The 25496-nt window shown below is 41.7% G+C and overlaps 1 protein-coding gene across 1 annotated transcript in view; it reads right to left on the bottom strand.

The window, feature by feature from the left end:
* Nucleotides 1-4727: 4727 nt before the first annotated feature.
* Nucleotides 4728-25496, bottom strand: part of MAPK13 (mitogen-activated protein kinase 13) — a 252293-nt gene continuing 231524 nt past the window's right edge. Inside the window, exons 11-12 of the mRNA XM_053706810.1 lie at nucleotides 7612-7785; nucleotides 4728-5516 (exon numbers count right to left, since the gene is read on the bottom strand). Of these exons, the coding sequence (XP_053562785.1) occupies nucleotides 5431-5516; nucleotides 7612-7785 (260 nt within the window). The 3' untranslated portion in view covers nucleotides 4728-5430. The remainder of the gene's footprint in view (nucleotides 5517-7611; nucleotides 7786-25496) is intronic.

Genomic DNA, 25496 nt, shown 5'->3' with positions numbered 1-25496 from the left:
AGCATTGAGAAGTTTTGATAGCCTGGACTCCGTCAGGTAAATCTTCATCTCTACAGAATCTATAAGAGTCCCTAGAAAAGGAACCCTTGTGAGTGGTAACAGAGAACTCTTTTCCACGTTCACTTTCCACCCATGCGACCTCAGAAATGCTAGAACTATCTCTGTATGAGACTTTGCATTCTGAAAACTTGACGCTTGTATCAGAATGTCGTCTAGGTATGGAGCCACCGCTATGTCTCGTGGTCTTAGTACCGCCAGAAGTGAGCCCAGAACCTTCGTAAAAATTCTCGGGGCCGTGGCTAACCCGAAGGGAAGAGCCACAAACTGGTAATGCCTGTCTAGAAAGGCAAACCTTAGGTACCGATAATGATCTTTGTGAATCGGTATATGAAGGTAAGCATCCTTTAAGTCCACTGTGGTCATATATTGACCCTCTTGGATCATGGGTAGGATGGTTCGAATGGTTTCCATCTTAAACGATGGTACCCTTAGGAATTTGTTTAAGATCTTTAAGTCCAAGATTGGTCTGAAGGTTCCCTCTTTTTTGGGAACCACAAATAGATTTGAGTAAAATCCTTGTCCCTGTTCCGATCGCGGAACTGAGTGGATCACTCCCATGATTAAGAGGTCTTGTACACATTGTAGAAATGCCTCTCTCTTTACTAGGTTTGTCGATAACCTCGAAAGATGGAACCTCCCTTGTGGAGGAGAGGTTTTGAAATCCAGAAGGTATCCCTGAGATATAATCTTTAACGTCCAGGGATCCTGCACATCTCTTGCCCAAGCCTGGGCGAAGAGAGAAAGTCTGCCCCCCACTAAATCCGTCTCCGGATAGGGGGCCCTGTCTTCATGCTGTCTTAGGGGCGGGAGTAGGCTTTCTGGCCTGATTGCCCTTGTTCCATGACTGGTTGCCTTTCCAACCCTGGCTGTAACGAGCAGTAGTTCCTTCCTGTTTTGGAGCGGAGGAAGTCGATGCTGCTCCTGCCTTGAAGTTACGAAAGGCACAAAAATTAGACTGTTTGGCCTTTGGTTTGGCCCTGTCCTGAGGAAGGGCATGGCCCTTACCTCCCGTAATGTCAGCAATAATTTCCTTTATGCCGGGCCCGAATAAGGTCTGCCCTTTGAAAGGAATGTTAAGTAGCTTAGACTTGGAAGTTACATCTGCTGACCAGGATTTAAGCCAGAGCGCTCTGCGCGCCTGTATGGCGAATCCGGAATTTTTAGCCGTAAGTTTGGTTAGATGTACTACGGCATCTGAAACAAACGCATTAGCTTGCTTAAGGGTTCTAACTTTGCTCAAAGCCTCATCCAATGGCTCTGTGCGAATCGCCTCTTCCAGAGACTCAAACCAGAATGCCGCTGCAGCCGTGACAGGCGCAATGCATACAAGAGGCTGCAATATAAAACCCTGTTGAACAAACATTTTCTTAAGATAACCCTCTAATTTTTTTATCCATTGGATCTGAGAAAGCACAGCTATCCTCCACCGGGATAGTGGTACGCTTGGCTAACGTAGAAACTGCTCCCTCCACCTTAGGGACCGTCTGCCATAAGTCTCGTGTGGTGGCGTCTATAGGGAACATTTTTCTAAATATCGGGGGAGGGGAAAAAGGCACACCGGGTCTATCCCACTCCTTACTAATAATTTCTGTAAGTCTTTTTGGTATAGGAAAGACGTCAGTACACACCGGTACCGCATAGTATCTATCCAACCTACACAATTTCTCTGGAATTGCCACCGTGTCGCAATCATTCAGAGCCGCTAATACCTCCCCTAGTAACACACGGAGGTTTTCAAGCTTAAATTTAAAATTTGAAATTTCTGAATCCGGTCTCCCCGGATCAGAACCGTCACCGACAGAATGAAGCTCACCGTCCTCATGTTCTGCAAATTGTGACGCAGTATCAGACATGGCTCTCGTGTCATCAGCGCGCTCTGTCCTTAACCCAGAGCTATAGCGTTTGCCCCTTAATTCGGGCATATTATATAATACTTCTTTCATAACATTAGCCATATCATGTAAAGTGATTTGTAAGGGCCTAGATGTACTTGGCGTCTCAATCCTACGCATCTCCCGAGCAGGAGACGCAGGTACTGACACGTGAGGAGAGTTAGGCGGCATAACTTCCCCCTCGTTGTCTGGTGATAGTTTCTTTATCGGTACAGATTGACTTTTATTCAAAGCAATATCAATACAATTGGTACACATCGTTCTATTGGGCTCCACATTGGCTTTTGAACATGATGAACAAACAGTTTCCTCTGAATCAGACATGTTTAAACAGACTTAGCAATGAAACTAGCAAGCTTGGAAATCACTTTCAATAAGTTTACAAGCAATATAAAAACGCTGCAGCGCTTCAAAAATACAGATATAATTAAACAATTCTTAACAAGAAGTGTATTATTAGCAGAGGATTGCACCCATTAGCAAAAGGATGATTAACCCCTCAATACCCAAAACGGATAAAACAGATATCAATTAAGATTTAACGCTTTTAATCACAGTCAAGCACACTGTCACAGATCTGCTGTGACTGATTACCTCCCTCACAAATGAATTTTGCAGACCCCTGAGCTCTCTAGAGACGTCCTGGATCAAGGAGGAAGAAGCAGGAAGACTGTGCTAGAATTTTAACTGCGCAACAAGGCGCTAAAACAAGGTCCCTCCCACTCCTATCACAACAGTGGGAGCCCTGAAATAACGGTTTCCATGCAGAAAAATATGTTAGCCATGTGGAAAAAATCATGCCCAAAGAGATTTATCACCAAAGTACCTCACAAAAACGAATAACATGCCAGTAAACGTTTTATTAAAAAACAACATTTTCCAATGTCATGCAAAGTAATCACTAAGCCTGCTACCAGTCGCTACCACTGCAGATAAGGCTTAAGAATTATTTCAGTTTTAACAGTATTTTCTCAGTCAATTCTAGTCCCTAGAAAATAACTGCGCATACATTTATCAGCCTGATACCAGTTGCCACTACTGCATTTAAGGCTGTACTTACATCATACGGTAACAGCAGTATTTTCTTAGTCAATTCCATTCCCAGAAAATAAAGTACTGCACATACCTCATTTGCGGAGGACCCCGCATGCTATTCCCAGTTTCTGAAGTTACCCAACTCCTCAGAATGTCGAGAACAGCCAGTGGATCTTAGTTACGCCTGCTAAGATCATAGAAAAAAAACGCAGGCAGTTTCTTCTTCCAAATACTGCCTGAGATAGAAAAACAGCACACTCCGGTGCCATTTAAAATAACAAACTTTTGATTGAAGAATAGATAAGTAAAAACTCCAGCTCCTCTCGCGACGACCTTCTTTGTTGAGGGTTGCAAGAGAATGACTGGATATGACATGTGAGGGGAGGAGCTATATAGCAGCTCTGCTTGGGTGATCCTCTTGCAACTTCCTGTTGGGAAGGAGAATATATCCCATAAGTAATGGATGACCCGTGGACTGAACACACTTAACAAGAGAAATGATATTTTTCAATACAAACCGTTTGCCATTAAGTAGTGTCAACCAGCATAAATTAGCCCCGTTATGTAAGCTAGCAATTCCATACTTAGTCTCTGAATACAGCTTACCCTTCCCTCATGGGGATCTTAGCAGTCTTTTCTAGCATTATCACAGTCTTGTCTAGAAATAAATGACTGAAAATACCTTATTGCAGCCTAACCTGCAAACCGTACCCCCCAACTGAAGTTTTCTTGTACTACTCAGTCCTTTGTGGGAACAGCAGTGGATTTTAGTTGCAACATGCTAAAATCATCTTCCTCCCTGCAGAAATCTTCATCTCCTATCTGCTAGAGAGTAAATAGTACACACCGGTACCATTTAAAATAACAAACTTTTGCTTGTAGAAAATAAAAACTACAATTCTAACACCACATTCACTTTACCCTTCCGATTGCTTAGAGCCGGCAAAGAGAATGACTGCGGGGGTGGAGCTAGAGGGGGAGCTATATGGACAGCTCTGCTGTGTGCTCTCTTTGCCACTTCCTGTAGGGAAGGAGAATATCCCACAAGTAAAGGATGAACCCGTGGACTGGATACACCTTACAAGAGAAATTGGAATGTTCTTTAAAATTTTATTCTCTACCTGAATCATGAAAGAAAAATTTTGGGTTTAGTGTCCCTTTAAGTCAGGCCACGCGAAAGGGTTTAAAATTTTAGACCGAACGATTCTCTCCAATAAACATGTCTAGAATTCAGATGGATATGCAGAAAGAATTTGCTATTCCTGATTGGCCTGCGCCAATAAGGAGGCTGCTTAATTGGGTTAGCTAATTTCTACAAATGTTATATCAAAAGGGGTTTTCTTATATTTTACTTGATAAATCCTGACTCACTTGCCTGAATTTGTTTTTAATTTATAATCTTATTTTAGAAAGGTGAAGCTCAAACTTTTGAAGCCAGTTTCTTGAAAAAACAAAAACAAACCTTGCATGTTGGAAGATGCCTCTGAACATTCTTGTTGGCTCAGTGTTACCTCAACGTCCCCTGTCTTGATTCACATCATCCAGTAGCCTTTGTCTCAATCAATGAAATGATGTGTTTGTGTAACTTTTGGCAATCAAGTTATTCATTAAGGAGTTAAAATATTTACAAAACATCCAGAAAAGCCTTTTGTGGCTGGCTGATGGCTGTCACATGATACAGGGTGAAGGAAAATGGAAACAAATCTACTACTCATTTAAAATTCAGACAGTGCTATTCCATTGTCTTTTATTATTCATTTATTGATTGATTATGCAGTTCTACTGTATTTCAAGGTCCTGATACAGATAAAATATCAAACTTTGTGTATTACAATTTTTAAGGGGCATTACTCTTTTTACATATGAATCAGAAATTATGAACTGTATTACCAAATATCTGCTTACCAAGCTTAGTCTACAAGTATTTAAAACTCATTTTGTTTACAATTTTTAACATACATTATACATTCCACCTATGCAGCCCTTGAAAAAAATCTGGATACTCTTCAACCCTCTTTGTATAATGCTCTGTTTTCATACACAAACATTTATCATTTTTTTTTCATTTAAATATGTATGATGAATTACATATATATCATATTACAAAGTATTAAAAGGGTGGGAAGTACTTGACTGACCTTTTGTTAAAAATTAAACCACATAAGAGTTTGTATCACCTACTTGTCCTTTTAATAAAAACAGAGTCACTTTAGTCCTATTTGAGTCTGGCCATGTAGACAAATCAATAGCATTGTTTCTTGGTTGCTTGTGAAATGTCTTCTTTACAAATTAAAAACATTGTTCTCTGATGACTTTACTCATATATAGCATTGTCTTTGCATGAATATATAAAATGTATATAGTGAAGAGTTCACAAAATTCTACAGAAAATGCAGAGAACTGTTCTCAAAATGTCCAGTTTCTCCTAAGTCGATGCGTCATATTACTCTCTGATGGACAGGCCACTCCTGCGTTTTGAATCCTTTCTCATTATAGGGGTGAATCTAATAATCTCCTCATAAGTATATTCTAAGAAGAGAATGAAAACATGTATTAGTACAATATAGCAACAGTTTAAGTCAGAACTTCAAAGGTCGTAACAAAAAGACACGTCAACTCTTCCTTGCTGGGTTCCTAACCTACAGCCACACAATGCATGCCTTTAGCCAAACACACTTAGATAAAAAGGGTGACGCAGGCCATTTGTAATTTCTCCAGACAAATGTAAAACAAGGAAATGGACTGCACTCTCAAACTAGACTGGCTACACATCCTATGACCCTGCAAAACTCAGCCCTGGGTGCTCACCAGCACTCAAAGACGGCCCGATACTCGACTGACACCGGGAGTAAACGGTACATTGTATCACACAGAGCTGTGTGATTGTGACCAAGCGCTACCAGGTGTAGAGTGGGCCTAGACTTTTACAAACTACAAGCAGCTCAATAACGGAGGGAGTGTAAAGTATAAATATCCTATTACTGACCCTATCCGTTCATGCTGCACTTTTTATTACAGCCACACAAATCGGCTTTTTATCATTAGCTATTTATATGTGTGTCTACATGTTATTGTATATATAAATGAACTTGTTATTTCTTACTATACCTCATGTACTACGGTTTATGCTTGCCCCTGTATACCCCACATGCACCCTGGCACTAAGAGTGGATTAAGTTTCACATCTACAGTCTGGAGATACAGAGACTATACTGTGATAATCCAGGAGCTGAAGGATCAGAGTGGGAAGCTGGAAAAGGGGAGAGCAGAAGGAGACATCGATTATACCAACTATAACAAGTGTCTTATCTATACCTCATACTGGATGAGGTCAAATCACGTGAGTGGTTCAATTTTATTTATTTATATATATATATATATATATATATATATATATATATATATATATATATATATATATATATATATATATATATATATATATATATATATATATATATATATATATATATATATATATAGTTAGCTCACAGCTAAGATAAAATCACAACTGGAAAGGTTAGTCACCGCATCTGGCCAAATGGGAAAGCTCAGGCATCACGTCAAGGTCCTTTCCTTAGCCTGAGTCCCTAACACAGCCACACCATCATGCGAGCTCACAAAGCTAAACAAACTGAGAACAAAGAAGGGGTGCACAGGTGGCTGTAATCGCCCATAGAAAATACAAAACATGGAAGGGAACTGCACTCCAAGACCGGATCAGGTACACATCCTGTGACTCAGTAACATCCAGCCCTGGGTGCTAAATAGCACTCCAAAAAAGCTGTGATGTCACCAGAGCCACAGGCAGTTAACCCCAGTCCGGAATGGGTGCAAGAAACAAGGGAGATTACAAATAAAAAGTAATACAACACATAGAAACACCCAGCACTCACCAGCTAGCTCACAGCTAAGATAAAATCACAACTGGAAAGGTTAGTCACCGCATCTGGCTGTGAGCTAGCTGGTGAGTGCTGGGTGTTTCTATGTGTTGTATTACTTTTTATTTGTAATCTCCCTTGTTTCTTGCACCCATTCCGGACTGGGGTTAACTGCCTGTGGCTCTGGTGACATCACAGCTTTTTTGGAGTGCTATTTAGCACCCAGGGCTGGATGTTACCGAGTCACAGGATGTGTACCTGATCCGGTCTTGGAGTGCAGTTCCCTTCCATGTTTTGTATTTTCTATGGGCGATTACAGCCACCTGTGCAGCCCTTCTTTGTTCTCAGTTTGTTTGGCTTTGTGAGATCGCATGATGGTGTGCCTGTGTTAGGGACTCAGGCTAAGGAAAGGACCTTGACGTGATGCCTGAGCTTTCCCATTTGGCCAGATGCGGTGACTAACCTTTCCAGTTGTGATTTTATCTTAGCTGTGAGCTAGCTGGTGAGTGCTGGGTGTTTCTATGTGTTGTATTACTTTTTATTTGTAATCTCCCTTGTTTCTTACACCCATTCCGGACTGGGGTTAACTGCCTGTGGCTCTGGTGACATCACAGCTTTTTTGGAGTGCTATTTAGCACCCAGGGCTGGATGTTACTGAGTCACAGGATGTGTACCTGATCCGGTCTTGGAGTGCAGTTCCCTTCCATGTTTTTTCATTAAGCAATAATAAATAATTTTCGTACTTTTCCATTCCTCCACAGATAACTTTTCACGTTCAAGGGAATCATCATAAAGTGGGGCCTCAGTTTCTTCATCTACATCATGGTACTCATCAAAGTAAGGATGCTCTAATGCCTCTGTGGCTGTCAGTCGGTTCTCCACATCCAACTCTAGCATCTTTTCTAGCAGATCCACAGCTTCAGGGATTTAAGAAAAAAAACAAAACTTTTTTTAAAGCTATACCAGAAACAATATTTTAACAATTTTAATTACTGCAAATTTAAACTATATAAATATAGTAGGCATTACAATATTGTAATACACACACATTTTTATACTGGACAATATTAATTAGCATTTATTAAATAGCATTTATAACTGGTCCAGTACTATAGAAGTAAAAACCTGCCTGCTTTTCAACAAAGGATACAAAAAGAACAAAGTACATTTAATAATATAAGCAAATTTTACACCATCTGAATCATGAAAGAAAATGTTGGGGTTTTATTTCCCCTTAATTTTTAATGTTTAATGACAGAGAGACCACAGGCTATAGTAATTTCTATCAGGTCTTCCTGTGGTCACAATGTTAGTCAATTACCAGATTTATGCATTTACATAGTTTGGGCTGTAAAGCAAAGAGACTGGGGATTGCAAAAAATAAAAAATATATTGCCCAAACAGCTGCCATGCTAGTGACCAAGTACCACAACAATAATAAACCAGGACATCCTATTATTGTTTTACAAAGTTACATTTAAATAAACACAAATCTTATAATGGTAAAGCCATTCAAAAACTTCTCTTGTGACAAACAAAGCACACAAGGTACCCCCCCACCCAAAAAAATGTGTATCCCCCAAAAGTGAAAATTAAAAAGTCATAACTGAGTTACTCCATACTTTGACTATAGACAGTATAGTGTAAAACGAGATACTATGTTTAACCACAGCACATCATTTACCTAGCATAGTGAAAGATGTGTAAAAAAAAAAGTTAAGAAAACTGCCTCCTTACGTGAAGTGTTCAAAGGTACATTAACATTATGTACGATATAACAGTCTCTCAGACTCTGCTTTATATCAAAAATAACAAAATTTATGCTTGCCTGATAAATTTATTTCCGGATATGGAGATGATATAGAACGTCAAATACTAGTGGGAATATCACTCCTGGACAGCAGGAGGAGACAAAGAGCACCACAGCAAAGCTGTTAAGTGTCACTCCCCTACCCATAATCCCCAGTCATTTGACCGAAGAGAAATGGCAAAAGGAATAACACAAAGGTGTAGAGGTGCCTGAGGTTTAGTAAAAAAAAAAAATAATGGTCTTAAATTAAAGGGTGGGGTCGTGGACTCTCCATATCCGGAAATAAATACATTTATCAGGTAAGCATAAATTTAGTTTTTTTTCCCTAAGATATAGAGTCCACAACATCAAACGAATACCCAAGCTAGAGGACACAGATGACTATGGAGGAAAAACAAGACAGGCGGACCTAAACAGAAGGCACCACCGCTTGAAGAACCTTTCCCCCAAAAGAGGCCTCAGCAGAGGCAAAAGTATCCATAAAATTTGGAAAAAGTATGCAGAGAGGACCAAGTTGCAGCCTTGCAAATCTGTTGCACAGAAGCTTTATTTCAAAAGCCCAAGAAGAGGAGACAACCCTATTGGAATGAACCGTAATTCTCTCAGGAGGCTGCTGACCAGCAGTCTCATAGGCAAAACGAATCATACTTCTCAACCAGAGGAAAAGAGAAGTAGCAATAGCCTTCTGACCTTTACGCTTTCCAGAGAAACAAACAAACAGGGCAGAGGACAGGTGAAAATCCTTAGTCGCCTGTAGGTAGAATTTTAGAGCACGCACAACATCCAAGTTGTGCAACAAAAACATAATTTATGCTTACCTGATAAATTTCTTTCTTTCCGGAATCATCAATTATTAGTGGGAATATCACTCCTGGCCAGCAGGAGGCAAAGAGCACTACAGCAAAGCTGCTATATATGTCACTTCCCTTACCCATAATCCCCAGTCATTTGGCCGAAAGGAAAAATGGAAAAAGTAGACAACACAAAAGTGTAGAGGTGCCTGAGGTTTTAGAAAAAATAACTGTCTTAAATAAAGGGTGGGCTGTGGACTCACCATATCCGGAAAGAAAGACGTTTATCAGGTAAGCATAAATTATGTTTTCTTTCCTAAGATATGGTGAGTCCACGGAATCATCAATTACTAGTGGGAATCAATACACAATCTAGAGGACACAGATGATAATGGAGGTACAAGACAGGCAGACCTAAACAGAAGGCACCACTGCCTGAAGAACCCTTCTCCCAAAAGAAGTCTCAGCTGAGGCAAAAGTATAAAATTTATATAACTTTGAAAAAGTATGCAAAGAGGAACAAAGTTACAGCCTTGCAAATCTGTTCCACAGAAGCTTCATTTTTTTTTTTTAAAGAGCTTTATTGAATAACAAAGATACAAGCGTGATGAAGCCATATAACACTTATGAAAAATACATGGGTAATTAGTGGCTAAAAAAGACATACACTTCAAATTGAAATATGCTCCCGTTCCCAGGACAAGGCTGGAAACATGAGTTTACAATCATACTGATTTTAAACAATTTTTAGATGAACCTGTGAAAACAATGTATCAAACAACTTGCGTGGAGGGAGGGGAGAGTCGGGATTAGGTCATTAGAATAAAAAAAAAAAAAAAAAAAAAAAGGGGGGTGCAGAGGGGAAAGGACCGAGAATGAGGAGGGAGAAAAAAAAAAAAATAAAAATCAGAGATTTCTCATCCAGCAGCAAGGGCTTTATATTGTGCCGCGCCATAATGCTAATAGAAGTTCAAATTTGTCTAATGTGTGATTTTTAAGGTAGTGGTATCTCTCTAGGGTCAGCAACCCCTCTACCTGAAGGCTCCACTCTCCCAGGGTAGGGATCGAGCGGGTCTTCCATTTTCTTGGTATCAACTTTTTCGCAGCAGTAAGCATGAGTAGCAGCAGTGCCAGGTGTACTTGGCTTGCCGTCTTGGGTAGCCTAAGGAAGAGCATAATCTCCGGGCTCATCGGGACCTGGATGTGCAAGATCTCAGACATCCTACGCACAACCTCATTCCAAAAAGGCGCCAGAATGGGGCAAGACCACCATATGTGCAGTAAGGAGCCGTGATCTCCACAGCCCCTCCAACACAATGGACTAGCCGTTGGGAAAAATCTGTGCAATCTGATAGGCGTTAGGTACCACCTACTAAAGAGCTTAATATGTGATTCTTGTATGGTCGATGAGACCGATGATTTTTTTATAAGTTTAAACGCTTTTAACCACTGTTCTAAATCGATGTCCAACCCTAAGTCCTCTGACCACCGAGTAGTGTAAGTCGGGAGTGAGTCTGTTCCCTGCAAGGTCACTATTTTGTATATGAGGGAGATTAAGTGTCCAGGGAGGGAGTCCCTAGTGCATAGACTCTCAAATATAGTAAGAGATCTGTCCAGTTCTCGCTTTCGTTTGTGGTTTGAGATAAAGTGTATTAACTGATTGTAGTGCATCCACGAGGAGAAGATATTGGGTTGAAATGTCTTGAGAGATTCAAGCGATTTAATCTGTCCAGATTCTACAACCCCCATGACTGAACCCTCCCTGATTCTGTAAGGTATAATTCTATGAGATCCCAATCTGTGGTAGGGTATCTCCGGGTTTTCTATAACTGGTGTTAGAGGAGAAAAGTATGATGAGATGTTAGTGGAGGTCATGACAGTAGAGTCCCAGTTGCTGAACGCCTCTTCAAATAGGTGATATCTGTTAATTATCTTGGGGCGCTGCGCAGGGGGAAGCCATGCCAGTGAGCCCACATTACTAACCTTCAAAATTTGTCTGTTTAAGACCACCCAGGCTTTGTGTTTAGGATTATGAGCCCATTCCACTATCCTCTGCAGTCCTATAGCTTTTTTGTATTTAGAAATATCAGGCAGGCCCAAGCCCCCTCTGTCTCTTTGTAAGTACATTGTGCGTTTAGGGACCCTAGGCTTAATATTATCCCATGTATATTGCTCAATGAGTTTCTGCATTTGGGCGATATAGCCTTTTGGTAGTGTAATGGGAAGTGTCTGGAGCAGATACAACAGTCGGGGCAGAACATTCATCTTAATGACTCCTGCTCTGCCCAGCCAGGATATGTATCTATTTCTCCATGAGGAGAGATCAGCGGCAATCTCATTTTTAAGAGGAACGTAATTATATTTAAAGAGATCTGCTGGGTCAGGAGTTAGGAAAATGCCTAAGTATTTTAACTTCTTGGCGGCTATAGAGATTTGGTATTTTTGTTGTAAGTTCTGTATTGCTTTTGGACATGCATTAATGTTCAAGAGCTCCGACTTGCTCAGATTAAGAGAAAAGTCAGAGACCCTTCCGTATTCCCCTAATTCCACCAGTAATTCAGGGAGCGATTTTGATACATTAGTCAGAGTGTACAAGACATTGTCAGCGTAAAGCGCCTGTTTATGTTCCACGTCCCCCACTCTTATGCCGTTTATGCAGGGATTCGTTCTAACTTTTTGTGCGAGAACCTCAATGGTCAGGGCAAAGAGGAGTGGGGACAGAGGGCAGCCTTGCCGAGTACCGTTCTTTATGTCTAGTGGGTCCGAAAGGGTGTTGTTGACTCTAATCCTAGCATTAGGATTGGAATATAAGGCTAAGACGTAGTTCAAAAACGCCTGGCCAAATCCCATCTTTTCCAGTACCCGACGCAGGAAGACCCAGTTTACCCTATCAAAGGCCTTCTCTGCGTCGGTGGAGAAGAGCACCAACGGTGTGCCAGAGACCCTAGCGTGAGTAATCAGCTGAGTCACCTTGATAGTGTTGTCCCTGGCCTCTCTGCCAGGGACAAATCCCACCTGATCATTGCTGATCAGCTGCGGCAGATATTTGTTAAGTCTGGCTGCCAGAATCTTCGCCAGCAGCTTCATATCTGAATTGATCAGGGATATGGGGCGGAAATGACCTGGGGTATCAGCTGACTTACCTGGCTTCGGTAAAACAGTAATATGTGCTTCTAAAAGGACTCGTGAAAGTGAGGGGCGATCTCGTAAACTGTTAAATAACTGGAGGATTGGGCCTGCCAGAACCTCCTTAAACTTCTTGTAATATGTCATGGAAAAACCATCAGGCCCTGGACTCTTTCCACCTGGTGAGTCTTTAATGGCCTCAAACAATTCCTCGACTGTAATGGGGGAATCTAGAAGGTCAGAATCCTCTTTTGATAGAGTGGGGAGTTCTATATTACCAAGGTAAGAGTCAACACTCGTTTCGTGTTGTAGGTCACTAGCTGACTGATCTGGCCTGTGTGGTGGGCTGTGAATGTTGTATAATGAGTGGTAGTATTTGTAGAACTCATTTGTAATCTGCTCACTGCTGCGCAACTCCCTACCGTCGGGTGATTTAAGGAAGTGAATGTGCGTACGAAGTTGTTGCTTTTTAAGAGATCTCGCTAGGATTCTACCGGGTTTGTCAACTCCTTCATAATACTGTCTCAGCTGCAGAGCTTTCTTTTGATGTGACTGTGTTAAATGTCTTTGAAATTCAGTCCTAATTTTCTTTAGGTCATTTAGTGTAGTCATGCAAGATGGGTTGGTTTTGTGTTTAGCCTCAAGCAACGCAATCTGTGCCTGAATAGTATTGTATTTGGTTCTATACTGTTTGTTAAGAAAGGCTTTATGTCTGATCAGGGATCCTCTGATCACGCTTTTGTGGGCTTCCCATATAATCTCTTGCGTAGTGTCTGGGTAAGTATTGATCTCAAAGTATTCTTTTAGTGTTTTAACAATATCTTTAAAGATAAGGGGGTCATCTAGAATCGAGCCGTCTAACTTCCACGTATTATGTGTAATGGGAATATCAGGCCAGAGGATCGAGCACGAGACAGGAGCGTGGTCCGACCAGGTTATGTGATCAATGGAGCAGTTGTGGGTGAGTGATAAACCGCAGGAGTCAGTGTATATGTAATCCAGTCTGGAGTAGCTATTATGGGGGCTAGAGTAGAATGAAAAATCCCTAGCCGTCGGGTGTAATGTGGGCCATACGTCATGGAACTTTAAAATTGGCTAGTATCTCATTTACCTGGTTGATTGTCGAATTGGGAGTGCAGGATATACCCCTTGAGGTATCTACTAAAGGATCGACAGCTAAGTTAAGGACGCCCGCTAAATATGTGATTCCTCTAGAATGTTCCAAGATTAAGTCCGAGATGTGTTTTAGAAAAGTCTCCTGACCCTGATTGGGCGAGTACACGGAAACTAGTGTTATGTAGTGTCCAAAAATGGTCCCCACCAGTAGCAAGAAGCGTCCGTTAGGGTCTTTTTCTATAAGCGTAGGGAGGAAGGGGACTGACTTGTGAAATACTATGCCCACTCCCCCTCTTTTAGTTTGGCCTGAAGCGAAATATGCAAGAGGGAACCTGGAGTTATTCCATTTGGGTTCTTTACCTTTCTTAAAATGCATTTGCTGCAGTAGAATTATCTGACTCTGAGACTTTTGCAGTTCCCTAAAAGCAATAGAGCGTTTGCCCGGGTCATTTAGACCCTTTGCATTAATAGTTGTGATATTTATGGAATGGTCACTAAATCTCTTAGACTTATATTGTTGTGGCATGATGATCAATCTGAGAGAAAAAAAAAAAAAAGGGTAGAAGAGAGGGGAAAGTGTAAATGGGTGGGAAAGAGTTGGGGTGGTAGCAGATGCCTGGTGCAAAGGTGACGTCCAACAATTCGTAACAAGGTAGAATTAGGGGTGGTTGACCTAAGATCTCAGGTATGTCCCAGGCAGACCTTATAACAGAACAAAGAGTACAAAAATAGGGGAAAAGCCCCTTCACTGACGTAAGTTATATATAACTTATAAAATACAAGCAACATTTTTAAATAGCGTATATAAACATTATTGTTAACCAACCTTCTTGAAAACATTTGAAGAGATGTAATACCAGTCTGAGAATGTTTTGCTTAACTCTCGTCCATAGGGCTGTACGTGTGCGGATTGAGTGTTAGGTAGTTATATAAATTCTTGAGGTACGTTAAATGTGGAGAGTATGTTTAATGAGCAGCCTGAATAGCTAGTATAGTGTTCCAATACATTCTATGGAGGTCTAGTGGTATTTCCTCTTAAGAAAGAGGGGAAGCAACCAAAGTGAGATAGTGTGGGCGTTAAAAATACCAAGATCTTTTCAGGGAGAAGGCAGTAGTTAATTGACTAAAGTATATATATATATATATATATATAAATGAGTTGTATGTGCATGCTGACCATGTCTCACATGTATACATTAAAGAGTAGTGCTCCCTGTTATCTCATAGTGTTTGTTATTAGGTACACGCCAGACAACCCCGAGAGAAGCAATTTATACCCATAAACACAATATGTTTGTTTTTGCAGTGAAAACATTTATGAAACGTGAAACAGGTTAAATATTGAACATTATACAAGTAGCAGTTTGATAAACAAAATCATATCTCCAAATGGGAAGTCATAATGTCTCTTAATCACTTTGCATAGGTTCCAGGACTCACATCTGTGCATATTTAACACTATGAGCACATGTTTATGCTATATCTATGGGCCATAAATGCTCACGAGGGGCAACTATGTCGAGGTCTTGTGGCATTAGATGCCTTGGGGCACATCATATCCCTTACCAGGGGCCTCTTCCGGTTATTTGCAATGGGGTATAGAATGCTCACCTTAATCTGATTGTACCTCTAACGCCCCAAGGTCATTTTCAGATAAAATGACTAGGTTTATACATAGTAGTAGTGAGACATGGTTAAAACCTAGATAATTTCCCTAAGGAAATAGGTGGTGGGCCTCACAAGTACAATAGGTTTAGCACAGAAGCCACAATTGGTAATACAAGACACGTTTAAAGTTTAAATACAAATGTGATAAGGTGCAAAAAGTCCCTTGAAAAGTTACAGTTCAGAGCCCTGAGGCTTCATATACTTTACCCCTCAGAGACTTCAGCATGGTGTTCTTGTGGTGATCTTGGTGGTAGTCGTGAATCTTTCACTCCAGAGGTGGTCGTGGGGGCGATTGAGATCGCCAAGCTGTCAAGGAAGTCTCTGTGATCCATTCCTGGTCTGAAAATTGATGTTTTATTATTATTGGTGGCTATTATTGAAACCGGAAAGCCCCACCTATAGGGGACCCCACGGCTTCTGAGGGCAGATGTGATATGTCCTAAGTCTCTCCTTTTCTGCAAGGTCATAGGTGACAAATCCGAGAATACCTGTATTTCTTCACCACCGTGGGTGATTGGATGTTTTCTTCTGGCACCTTGGAGAATTTCTTCTTTATCTTTGTAGTTTAAAAATCTGACTATTATGTCCCTCGGAGGGGCCTTATTGGGTGGTTTGGGCCTAAGAGCCCTATGTGCCCTTTCTATGGGAATCTCAGGGGATGTTGGGGTGTCCTTGATAATACAAAATAGAGCTTGCAAGTATCCCTCTATATTTTGGGGGGTAACAGCTTCAGTTATACCACGAAAGCGTAAATTGTTTCTACGCCCCCTATTGTCCATGTCCTCTATTTTGTCATTGAGAAACTGCAAATTATCTGTGTGGTTTTGTATGTCAGTTGTATTTTGACGGATCAGAGTCATATTATCAAGTGAGATTTTTTCAGTTTTGATAACTCTGGTTTCAAGAACAGAGAGGTCTTTCCTTAAGTCTCCAAATAAACTTCGCATCTCGCTTAGTACACTTTGAATATCTTCCTTAGATGATAAGTTATGTATGTCGCTTTTAGTAATACACTGGGAATGGCTGGCGTTAATGTGTGTTATAGGTGCGCTGCAGTTGTCCTGTAGTGGTTCCATTTCACTCCCACTAAGGTCACTAGCTGTGTCTATAGGCCTAAGATAGTGGCTCATAGGCTTAGTAGAGCTTGTTTTGTCAGATTTATTTGCCCGTTTGCCAGGCATGCCCCAAGCGTGTTGTAAAATGAGAGACCAGTTGATAGATATTGTAACTCCAATGTAGTTATATGAGAGATTATTAGGGAGAAATTGTTATCTATGTGAGAGAGGGTGCAGTGCGATAATAAGCACTCAAATAGGATAGAAGTGATTTGTTTTTGATATGCCAGAGTTCTCTATTAGGCAGCGTGCTGAGTTAATGTGCACGGTCTGGAGGCTTCATATCCTATCTTACCGCAAAGGGAGAATCGTGCCCTGTTAATTAGAGACCCTGATGCGTTTAGCTACAAATTCTCCTTGTAAGTGTGGAGCGTTTATTATAATTTGTATGCATTACGGGGTATCTCTATCCCCAAAGCTTTGGTACCTGGTTTTGTTTTTGCGGGGAGGCCTTCCCCAATGCGATGTCTGTGGCGCAGAACTAATAGTGGCAGGACCGGGAGTCGGCAGTGTTCCGCAAGTCTTCCTCCGGTGTAGAAGCCAACTCCAAACTGAGTCTAACGGAGCACAGGGTGAGTTCCTGTTCACCTCGTAGTAGGTCTTTGTTCCGGTGAGATGCCGGTTAGGGCCTAATTATCCTGCCGCTTGCCGGGAGAGCTGGTGATAGGCCTAACCTGCAGCGTGACTCGTCGGGGCTTGTCCGGCTCTGCTGTATCAGAGAAGATCGGCACTCAAGAGGTCCACCACACTGGTACAGGGTGTAGGAGGGTGCTGGGATATCCGAGTAGGTCGTGAGCCGGATCTGTATTGTAATCTGCGGGTGGGCCCGGTGCTTTATGAGGTGGGGGTTTACAGGATCCGGAGCTGCAGCTTATCGAGAGAGGCAGGGTGGTTTCTTTTAAATATATGCCATTTTCATATATGGTCAGGATCAGTCAGCTCTGGTATTTAGAGAGTTTTAGGATGGGTTTAGGAGCTCAGTTGCTATCAGAGGCTGTAATGTCAGCTTAGGTGGCTGGAGCTTTCCTAATGTGCGGCCATCTTCCAGTGTGGCCAAGCTCCGCCACAGAAGCTTCATTTTTAAATGCCCAGGAAGAAGAAACAGCCCTTGTGGAATGAACAGTGATTCTCTCAGGAGGTTGCTGTCCAGCAGTCTCATAGGCCAAACAAATAATACTCCTTAGCCAAAGAGAAAGAAGTAGCCGTAGCTTTCTGACCTTTGCTCTTCCCAGAAAAACAAACAAAGCAGAAGACTGAAGAAAGTCCTTAGTCGTCTGAAGATAGAACTTCAATGCACGCACAACATCTAGGTTGTGCAACAAACGCTCCTTAGGAGGATTAAGACACAAAGAAGGAACCACAATCTCCTAAATAATATTCTTGTTTGAAACAACCTTAATTTAGTACGTAAAACCACCTTATCAGAATGAAAAATAATATAAGGAGAATCAAACTGCAGAGCCGAGAGTCCTGAAACTCTTTGAGCAGAAGAAATAGCAACAAGAAACAAAACCTTCCAAGATAACATCTTGATATCTATGAAATGCATAGGTTCACACAGAGCCTGCTGTAAAACTCTAAGAACAAGGTTAAGACTCCAGGGAGGAGCAACAGGCTTAAACACAGGCATAATCCTAACCAAGGCCTGAAAAAAAGATTGCACGTCTGGCAGATCCGTCAAATGCTTATGCTACAAAATAGACAACGCAGAAATCTGACCTTTCAGAGTACTAGATGACAAACCCTTCTCCAGACCCTCCTGGAGAAAAGACAAAAGAGTAGCCTCTGGATTCACACCAATACAAATACTTACGCCATATCTTATAGTTAATCTTTCTTGTCACAGGCTTACGAACCTGAATCATGGTCTCAATGACTGACTCTGAAAACCCACGCTTAGATAAAATCAAGCGTTCAATCTCCAAGCAGTCAGCTTCAGAGAAACAAGATTTGGATGAAGAAAAGGATCCTGAAGTAGAAGGTCCTTCCTCAGAGGGAGTCTCCATGAAGGTAGAGGCGACATTTCCACTAGATCGGCATACCAGATCCTGCAAGGCCACGCAAACGCTATGAGAATCACCAACGCCTTCTTATGCTTGATCCGAGCAATGACTCTTGGCAGGAGAGAGAACGGAGGAAATATGGTAGACTGAAATTCCAAGGTACTGCCAGAGCATCTATTAAGAAAGCCTGTGGATCCCTTGACTTAGAGCCGTACCTCAGAAGCTTGGCATTCTGCCGAGAAGCCATGAGATCCAGTTCTGGCTGCCCCCAATTGAGGATTAAACTGGAAACCTGATAAACTAGACTAAGGCTAACTAAGGGCCAGGCCAGTAGAGCATTGAAAATTGCTCTCAGTTCTAGAATGTTTATAGGGAGAACTGACTCCTCCCAAGTCCAAAGACCCTGAGTCTTCAATGACCCCCAAATTGCTCCCCAACCTAGAAGGCTGGCATCCATGGTCACGATCACCCAGGAAGATCTGCAAAAGCAAGTTCCCTGGGAGAGGTGTTCCTGAGACAACCACCACAGAAGAGTCCCTTGTCACCTGGTCCAGAACTATTTGCGGAGACGGATCCACATAGTCCCTGTTCTATTGCCTTAACATGCATAACTTCAGAGGTCTGAGATGGAACCAAGCAAACGGAATGATGTCCATGGAAGATACCATCAGACCTATTACCTCCATACATGGAGCCACTGACGCCCGAGGAGAGGACTGAAGGACAAGGCAAGAGTCGAAGAACTTTGTTTTTCTGACCTCTGTCAGAAATATCTTCATTAGTAGAGATTCAATTATGACGTCTCTGGGGGGTGCATTTGGGGGGGGTGGGGGTCGGAGGGATCTGTGGGCTCTTTCAATTTCCCATGGTGGAGCTTGTTGATCGCCTACAATCTGACCAAAGAGGTTTTGTAGATATTCCAACAGATCAGCAGTTTTTATTGCTTCTGGGATCCCCCTAATACGGAGGTTGCTTCTCCGCCCCCTGTTCTCCAAGTCCTCTATTTTCTCTTGCATGGTCTCAATGTGATCCTCTTGCGCATTTACTTGATTGTGTAATAAACTAATTACTTCAGATGTTGTGTCCTGTGTTTCTTCAATGTCTACTATTCTCTCACTCATCTCTGTCATGCCTTTTCGCAAAGATGTCAGCTCTTTTGTTATGAGAGTTTTAAGTGAGTCAAAATCTTCTTTTGAGGGGAGTTTGGCAATGTCCTGTTTTAGCTGTATCAGATAGTCTGCTGCAGTTGTAGGGTCAGCAGGAGCATTGTTGTCTGAGGAGTCTGTGTCCTGTGCTTCTGGTGTGTTAGCGTGAAAGAAGGAGCTGACCAGAGCATTAGCTTGGGTCTGGCTTTTAAGATTTTTGTCCCCTTTGTTTTTGTGCTTTGACGTCATTTTTATTTGTGCTCTTAAGATAGTGCAATGCGTAGTGAAAAAGAAAAGCGTAATATGGGCCCCGGAGCTCCAAGCCTCCTATGTAGTTGCTGTCAGTACTTCCTGCGTTTGTCTTAGAAGACAGGCGTAGCAAATGTGATACTGTGAAAGTGTAGGTTAAATGCGGAGCACTTTGTTAGTTCACATGCATTCCTGAGTAAATTTGTATCATGTATTCAATAGTTCCCTGCTGTTCCCATAGTCTCAAAAGTGTTGTAGGTGTAGGTGTTTATCCACTATATACATTCTAGTCCGCTTTAGTGCGACTATGTCCTTTTATGATTAGGCACTTTTTACACCTAGCGTGTTTTCTTAATGATCTCCTTCATATTCACAGTGAATTTGGCTGTTAACTCACATGTTGTTGTAACTTTCGTTCGTTGCCGCGGGAGTTCCAAGATGGCGGCGGTACAACATACAGCGGGTATTTCAATGCGGTTGTTCAGGTGAGCCTGAACGTTCCAAGTTGCCACATTAAGGTCTGTATGGTCTCTGAGTGCTGAGCCGTCTGTTTTTCGCGGTGAAGGATGTGTAGCACCGGTTTAAACCAAAGTTTGTCTCTCTGCTGTACCGGAGCTGTGTGACTACGCAGCCATTTGCCTGCCCGGCCAAGCCCCGCCTTAGTAGGGATTCAATTATGGTCCCAAAAAACACTACTCTTGTGGCTGGAATCAGAACTCTTTCCCAGATTTACCTTCCAACCATGGGAGCGAAGAAAAGACAACAAGATCTCCGTATAAGAGTTTGCTTGTTTTAAAGACCATGACTGAACCAGAATATTGACCAGATAAGGCCCAACAGCAATGCCCCGAGACTGGATCACTGCCAAAAGAGCCCCCAGGACCTTTGAGAAAATTCTGAGAGCTGTGGCAAGGCCGAAAGGAAGAGCCACAAACTGGAAATGATTGTCTAAGAGAGCAAACCTTAGAAACTTGTGATGATCCCGGTGAATGGGAACATGAAGGAACACATCCTTTAAGTCTATGGTTGTCACAAACTGACCCTCTTGAACCAAAGGAAGAATGGAACGTATAGTCTCCATCTTGAAGGACGGTACTCTGAGGAACACTTTAGGTCTAAAGTAGGTCTGAAAGTCCCCTCTTTATTGGGAACCACAAACAGATTTGAATAAAAAAAAACGACTCTCTCTTTATCTGGTCTACAGATAATCTTGAGAGAAGAAAGTCTTGAATTCTATCTTGTACCCCTGAGATACGATTTTCACGACCCACAGGTCTGGGACATCTCGTATCCAAGCCTGAGCAAATTGAGAAAGCCTGCCCCCTACTAGATCCATTCCTGGATCGGAGGCTGAACCTTCATGATGACTTGGAGTCAGCCACAGGCTTCTTAGACCGTTTCCCCTTGTTCAAAGACTGACCAGACTTCCAGGAAGACTTGGATAGTTCCTGCTTGGAAGAGGAAGCGGAGGGTTTACCTTTAAAGTTATGAAAGGAATGAAAATTACTCTGACATCCTTTCTGCTTATTCTTTCTATCTTGAGGAAGAAAAGATACCTTTCCACCTGTAATATCTGAAATAATTTCAGCCAAACCAAGCCCAAACAAGGACTTACCCTTGTAGGGAATAGCTAATAACTTAGAAGAAACATCCGCAGACCAGGATTTTAACCAAAGTGCTCTGCGAGCTAGAACCGCAAAACCAGATATTTTTGCTCCCAGTTTAATGACCTGTAAGGAAGCATCCGTAATAAAATAATTGGATAATTTAAGAGCCTTAATCCTGTCCTGGATTTCCTCGAGAGGAGTATCTGTCTGAATAAGTGCCACATAGCTAAATAAGTGCTACATAGAATAATAAAACTGGCACCTTAATATTTATCTGTCTGGCAGCAGGACAGCTCACCTGGTTTGAGAGGATGCCATCCCTCACATGGACCTGTGGAAATACAGAAAGACTGAGTAAACTTAATCTAAATAGGGCAGCAAAATGTTTTGGGAAAATGCATTGAGGATTGTACCCCACAAGTTCCCAATTGCTTAAAAGCCAACACTGCCCTACTGAAGAGACTGACATGGGCTAAGGCTAGACCCTTAGAAAGATCAGAGCAAACCTACTATGCTTTAAAATAAAAAAATCTTGATTGTAGATCAGACAGCAAAACTTCACCTCCTTCTTGCACCGCAGGCAAAGAGATTGACTGGGGATTATAGGTAAGGGAAGTGACATATATAGCAGCTTTGCTGTAGTGCTCTTTGCCTCCTCCTGCTGGCCAGGAGTTATATTCCCTCTAGTAATCGATTCCGTGGACTCACCATATCTTAGGAAAGAAAGTTCCTTATGAGAAGAAGGATTAGGGCACAGAGAAGTAATAACAATTTCCTGATCAATATTGCTATCCGAAACCACTTTAGGAAGAAAAACCAACTTAGTACGAAAAACTGCCTTATCAGCATGAAAGATAAGGTAAGGTGAATCACAGTGCAAAGCCGAGAGTTCCGAGACTCTGAGCAGAAGAGATAGCAATAAGAAACAAAACCTTTAAAAACTATGGAATGCATAGACTCAAATGGAGTCTGCTACAAAACTCTAAGAACAAGGGTAAGGGTCCAGGGAGGAGCAACAGGTTTAAATACAGGCCTGATTTTGATCAGGGCCTGACAAAAGATTGAACATCTGGCACATCCGCCAGACGCTTGAGTAAAAAAAAATAGAAGTCTGACCCTTCAGAGAACTGGCAATCCCATCTCCAGACCTTCCTGGAGAAAGGAAAAAATACTAGGAATCCTGACCCTGAATCATGGTCTCAATGACCAACTCGGAAAAAACACGCTTAGACAGAACTAAGCGTTCAATCTCCAAGCAGTCAGCTTCAGAAAAACAAAAATTGGATGAAGGAAAGGACCCGAGTTAGAAGATCCTTTTTCAGAGGAAACCTCCAAGGTGGAAGAGATGACATCTTCACTAGGTCTGCATACCAGATCCTGCGAGGCCATGCAGGAACTATTAGAATTAGCGATGCTCTCTCCAGTTAATACTAGCAATGACTCATGGAAGGAGAGCACACAAAGGAAACAGATATGCTAGACTGAAATCCCAAGGAACCGCCAGAGCATCTATCAGGGCGGCCTGTGGATCTCTTGACTTTGAACCGTATTTTGGAAGCTTGGCGTTGTCGAGATGCCATCAGAACCAACCCAGGCACCCCGACTTAAGGGTTAACCTTGATAACACCTACGGATGCAGAGCCAACTCCCCGGAATGAAATGTCTGTCTGCTCAAGAAATCCGCTTCACAGTTGTCCACTCCTGGAATGTGGATGGCAGATGTGAGCTTTGCCCACTGAATAATCCTAGTCACCTCCCTCATGGCTAAGGAACTCAGAGTTCCTCCCTGGTGGTTGATGAAAGCCACCAAGGTGATATTGTCCGACTATCTGAGACCAAGCCATCAGAGCATTGTAAATCGCTCTCAACTCCAAGATGTTGATGAGGAGAGCAGACTCCTCCCAAGTCCATAAACTCTGAAATAGACCGCAGAGAGAGACAAGAGGAAGGATTCTTAAATTTTCTGACCTCAGTCAGAAATATTTCCATAGATAGGGAATCTATTTAGGTCCCTAAGAAAACTACCCTTGTAGCTGGAACAAGGGAACTCTTTTCCAGATTCACTTGTCATCCATTGGAACGTAGAAAAGACAACAAAATCTTTGTATGAGAAAAAAAGATGGCGCCTGAACCAATATTAAGAAAATTCTTGGAGCTGTGGCAAGGGCAAACGGAAGAACCACAAACTGAAAGTGTTCGTCTAAAAAAGCGAATCTCAGGAATTTGAGATGATCCCCGAGATGGGAACATGAAAAACATAATTTATGTAAGAACTTACCTGATAAATTCATTTCTTTCATATTAGCAAGAGTCCATGAGCTAGTGACGTATGGGATATACATTCCTACCAGGAGGGGCAAAGTTTCCCAAACCTTAAAATGCCTATAAATACACCCCTCACCACACCCACAATTCAGTTTAACGAATAGCCAAGAAGTGGGGTGATAAGAAAAAAGTGCGAAAGCATATAAAATAAGGAATTGGAATAATTGTGCTTTATACAAAAAAATCAAAACCACCACAAAAAAGGGCGGGCCTCATGGACTCTTGCTAATATGAAAGAAATTAATTTATCAGGTAAGTTCTTACATAAATTATGTTTTCTTTCATGTAATTAGCAAGAGTCCATGAGCTAGTGACGTATGGGATAATGATTACCCAAGATGTGGATCTTTCCACACAAGAGTCACTAGAGAGGGAGGGATAAAATAAAGACAGCCAATTCCTGCTGAAAATAATCCACACCCAGAATAAAATTTAATAAAAAAACATAAGCAGAAGATTCAAACTGAAACCACTGCCTGAAGTACGTTTCTACCAAAAACTGCTTCAGAAGAAGAAAACACATCAAAATGGTAGAATTTAGTAAAAGTATGCAAAGAGGACCAAGTTGCTGTTTTGCAAATCTGATCAACCGAAGCTTCATTCTTAAACGCCCAGGAAGTAGAAACTGACCTAGTAGAATGAGCTGTAATCCTTGGAGGCGGAGTGTTACCCGACTCAACATAGGCAAGATGAAATAAAGATTTCAACCAAGATGCCAAAGAAATGGCAGAAGCTTTCTGGTCTTTTCTAGAACCGGAAAAGATGACAAATAGACTAGAAGTCTTTCGGAAAGACTTAGTAGCTTCAATATAATATTACAAAGCTCTAACAGCATCCAAAGAATGCAAGGATTTCTCCTTAGAATTCATAGGATTAGGACATAATGAAGGAACCACAATTTCTTTACTAATGTTGTTAGAATTCACAACCTTAGGTAAAAAATTCAAAAGAAGTTCGCAGCACCGCCTTATCCTGATGCAAAATCAGAAAAGGAGACTCACAAAAAAGAGTAGATAATTCAGAGACTCTTCTGGCAGAAAAGATGGCCAAAGAAACAAAACTTTCCAAGAAAGTAATATAACGACCAAAGAATGCATGGGTTCAAAAGGAGGAGCTTGAAGAGCCCCCAGAACCAAATTCAAACTCCAAGGAGGAGAAATTGACTTAATGACAAGTTTTATACGAACCAAAGGTTGTACAAAACAATGAATATCAGGAAGATTAGCAATCCTTCTGTGAAAAAGAACAGAAAGAGCAGAGATTTGTCTTTCAAGAAACTTGCGGACAAACCTTTATCTAAACCATCCTGAAGAAATATAAGTCTTCCAGACTCTATAATATATCTCTCTAGATACAGATTTACGAGCCTGTCACATAGTATCAATCACAGAGTCAGAGAAACCTCTTTGACCAAGAATCAAGCGTTCAAACTCCACACCTTAAAATTAAGGTTTTGAGATCCTGATGGAAAAAAGAACCTTGAGACAGAAAGACTGGTCTTAATGGAAGAGTCCACAGCTGGCAAGAGGCCATCCGGACAAGATCCGCATACCAAAACCTGTGAGGCCATGCTGGAGCTACCAGCAGGACAAACGAGCATTCCTTTAGAATATTAGAGAATACCCTTGAAAGAAGAACTAGAGGCGGAAAGATATAGGCAGGATGACACTTGT

This window comes from Bombina bombina, chromosome 3 (genome assembly GCF_027579735.1).
Source record: "Bombina bombina isolate aBomBom1 chromosome 3, aBomBom1.pri, whole genome shotgun sequence".
NCBI lineage: Eukaryota > Metazoa > Chordata > Amphibia > Anura > Bombinatoridae > Bombina > Bombina bombina.
The sequence above is the reverse complement of the archived record's forward strand: the minus strand, read 5'-3'. Positions and strand labels throughout refer to the sequence as shown.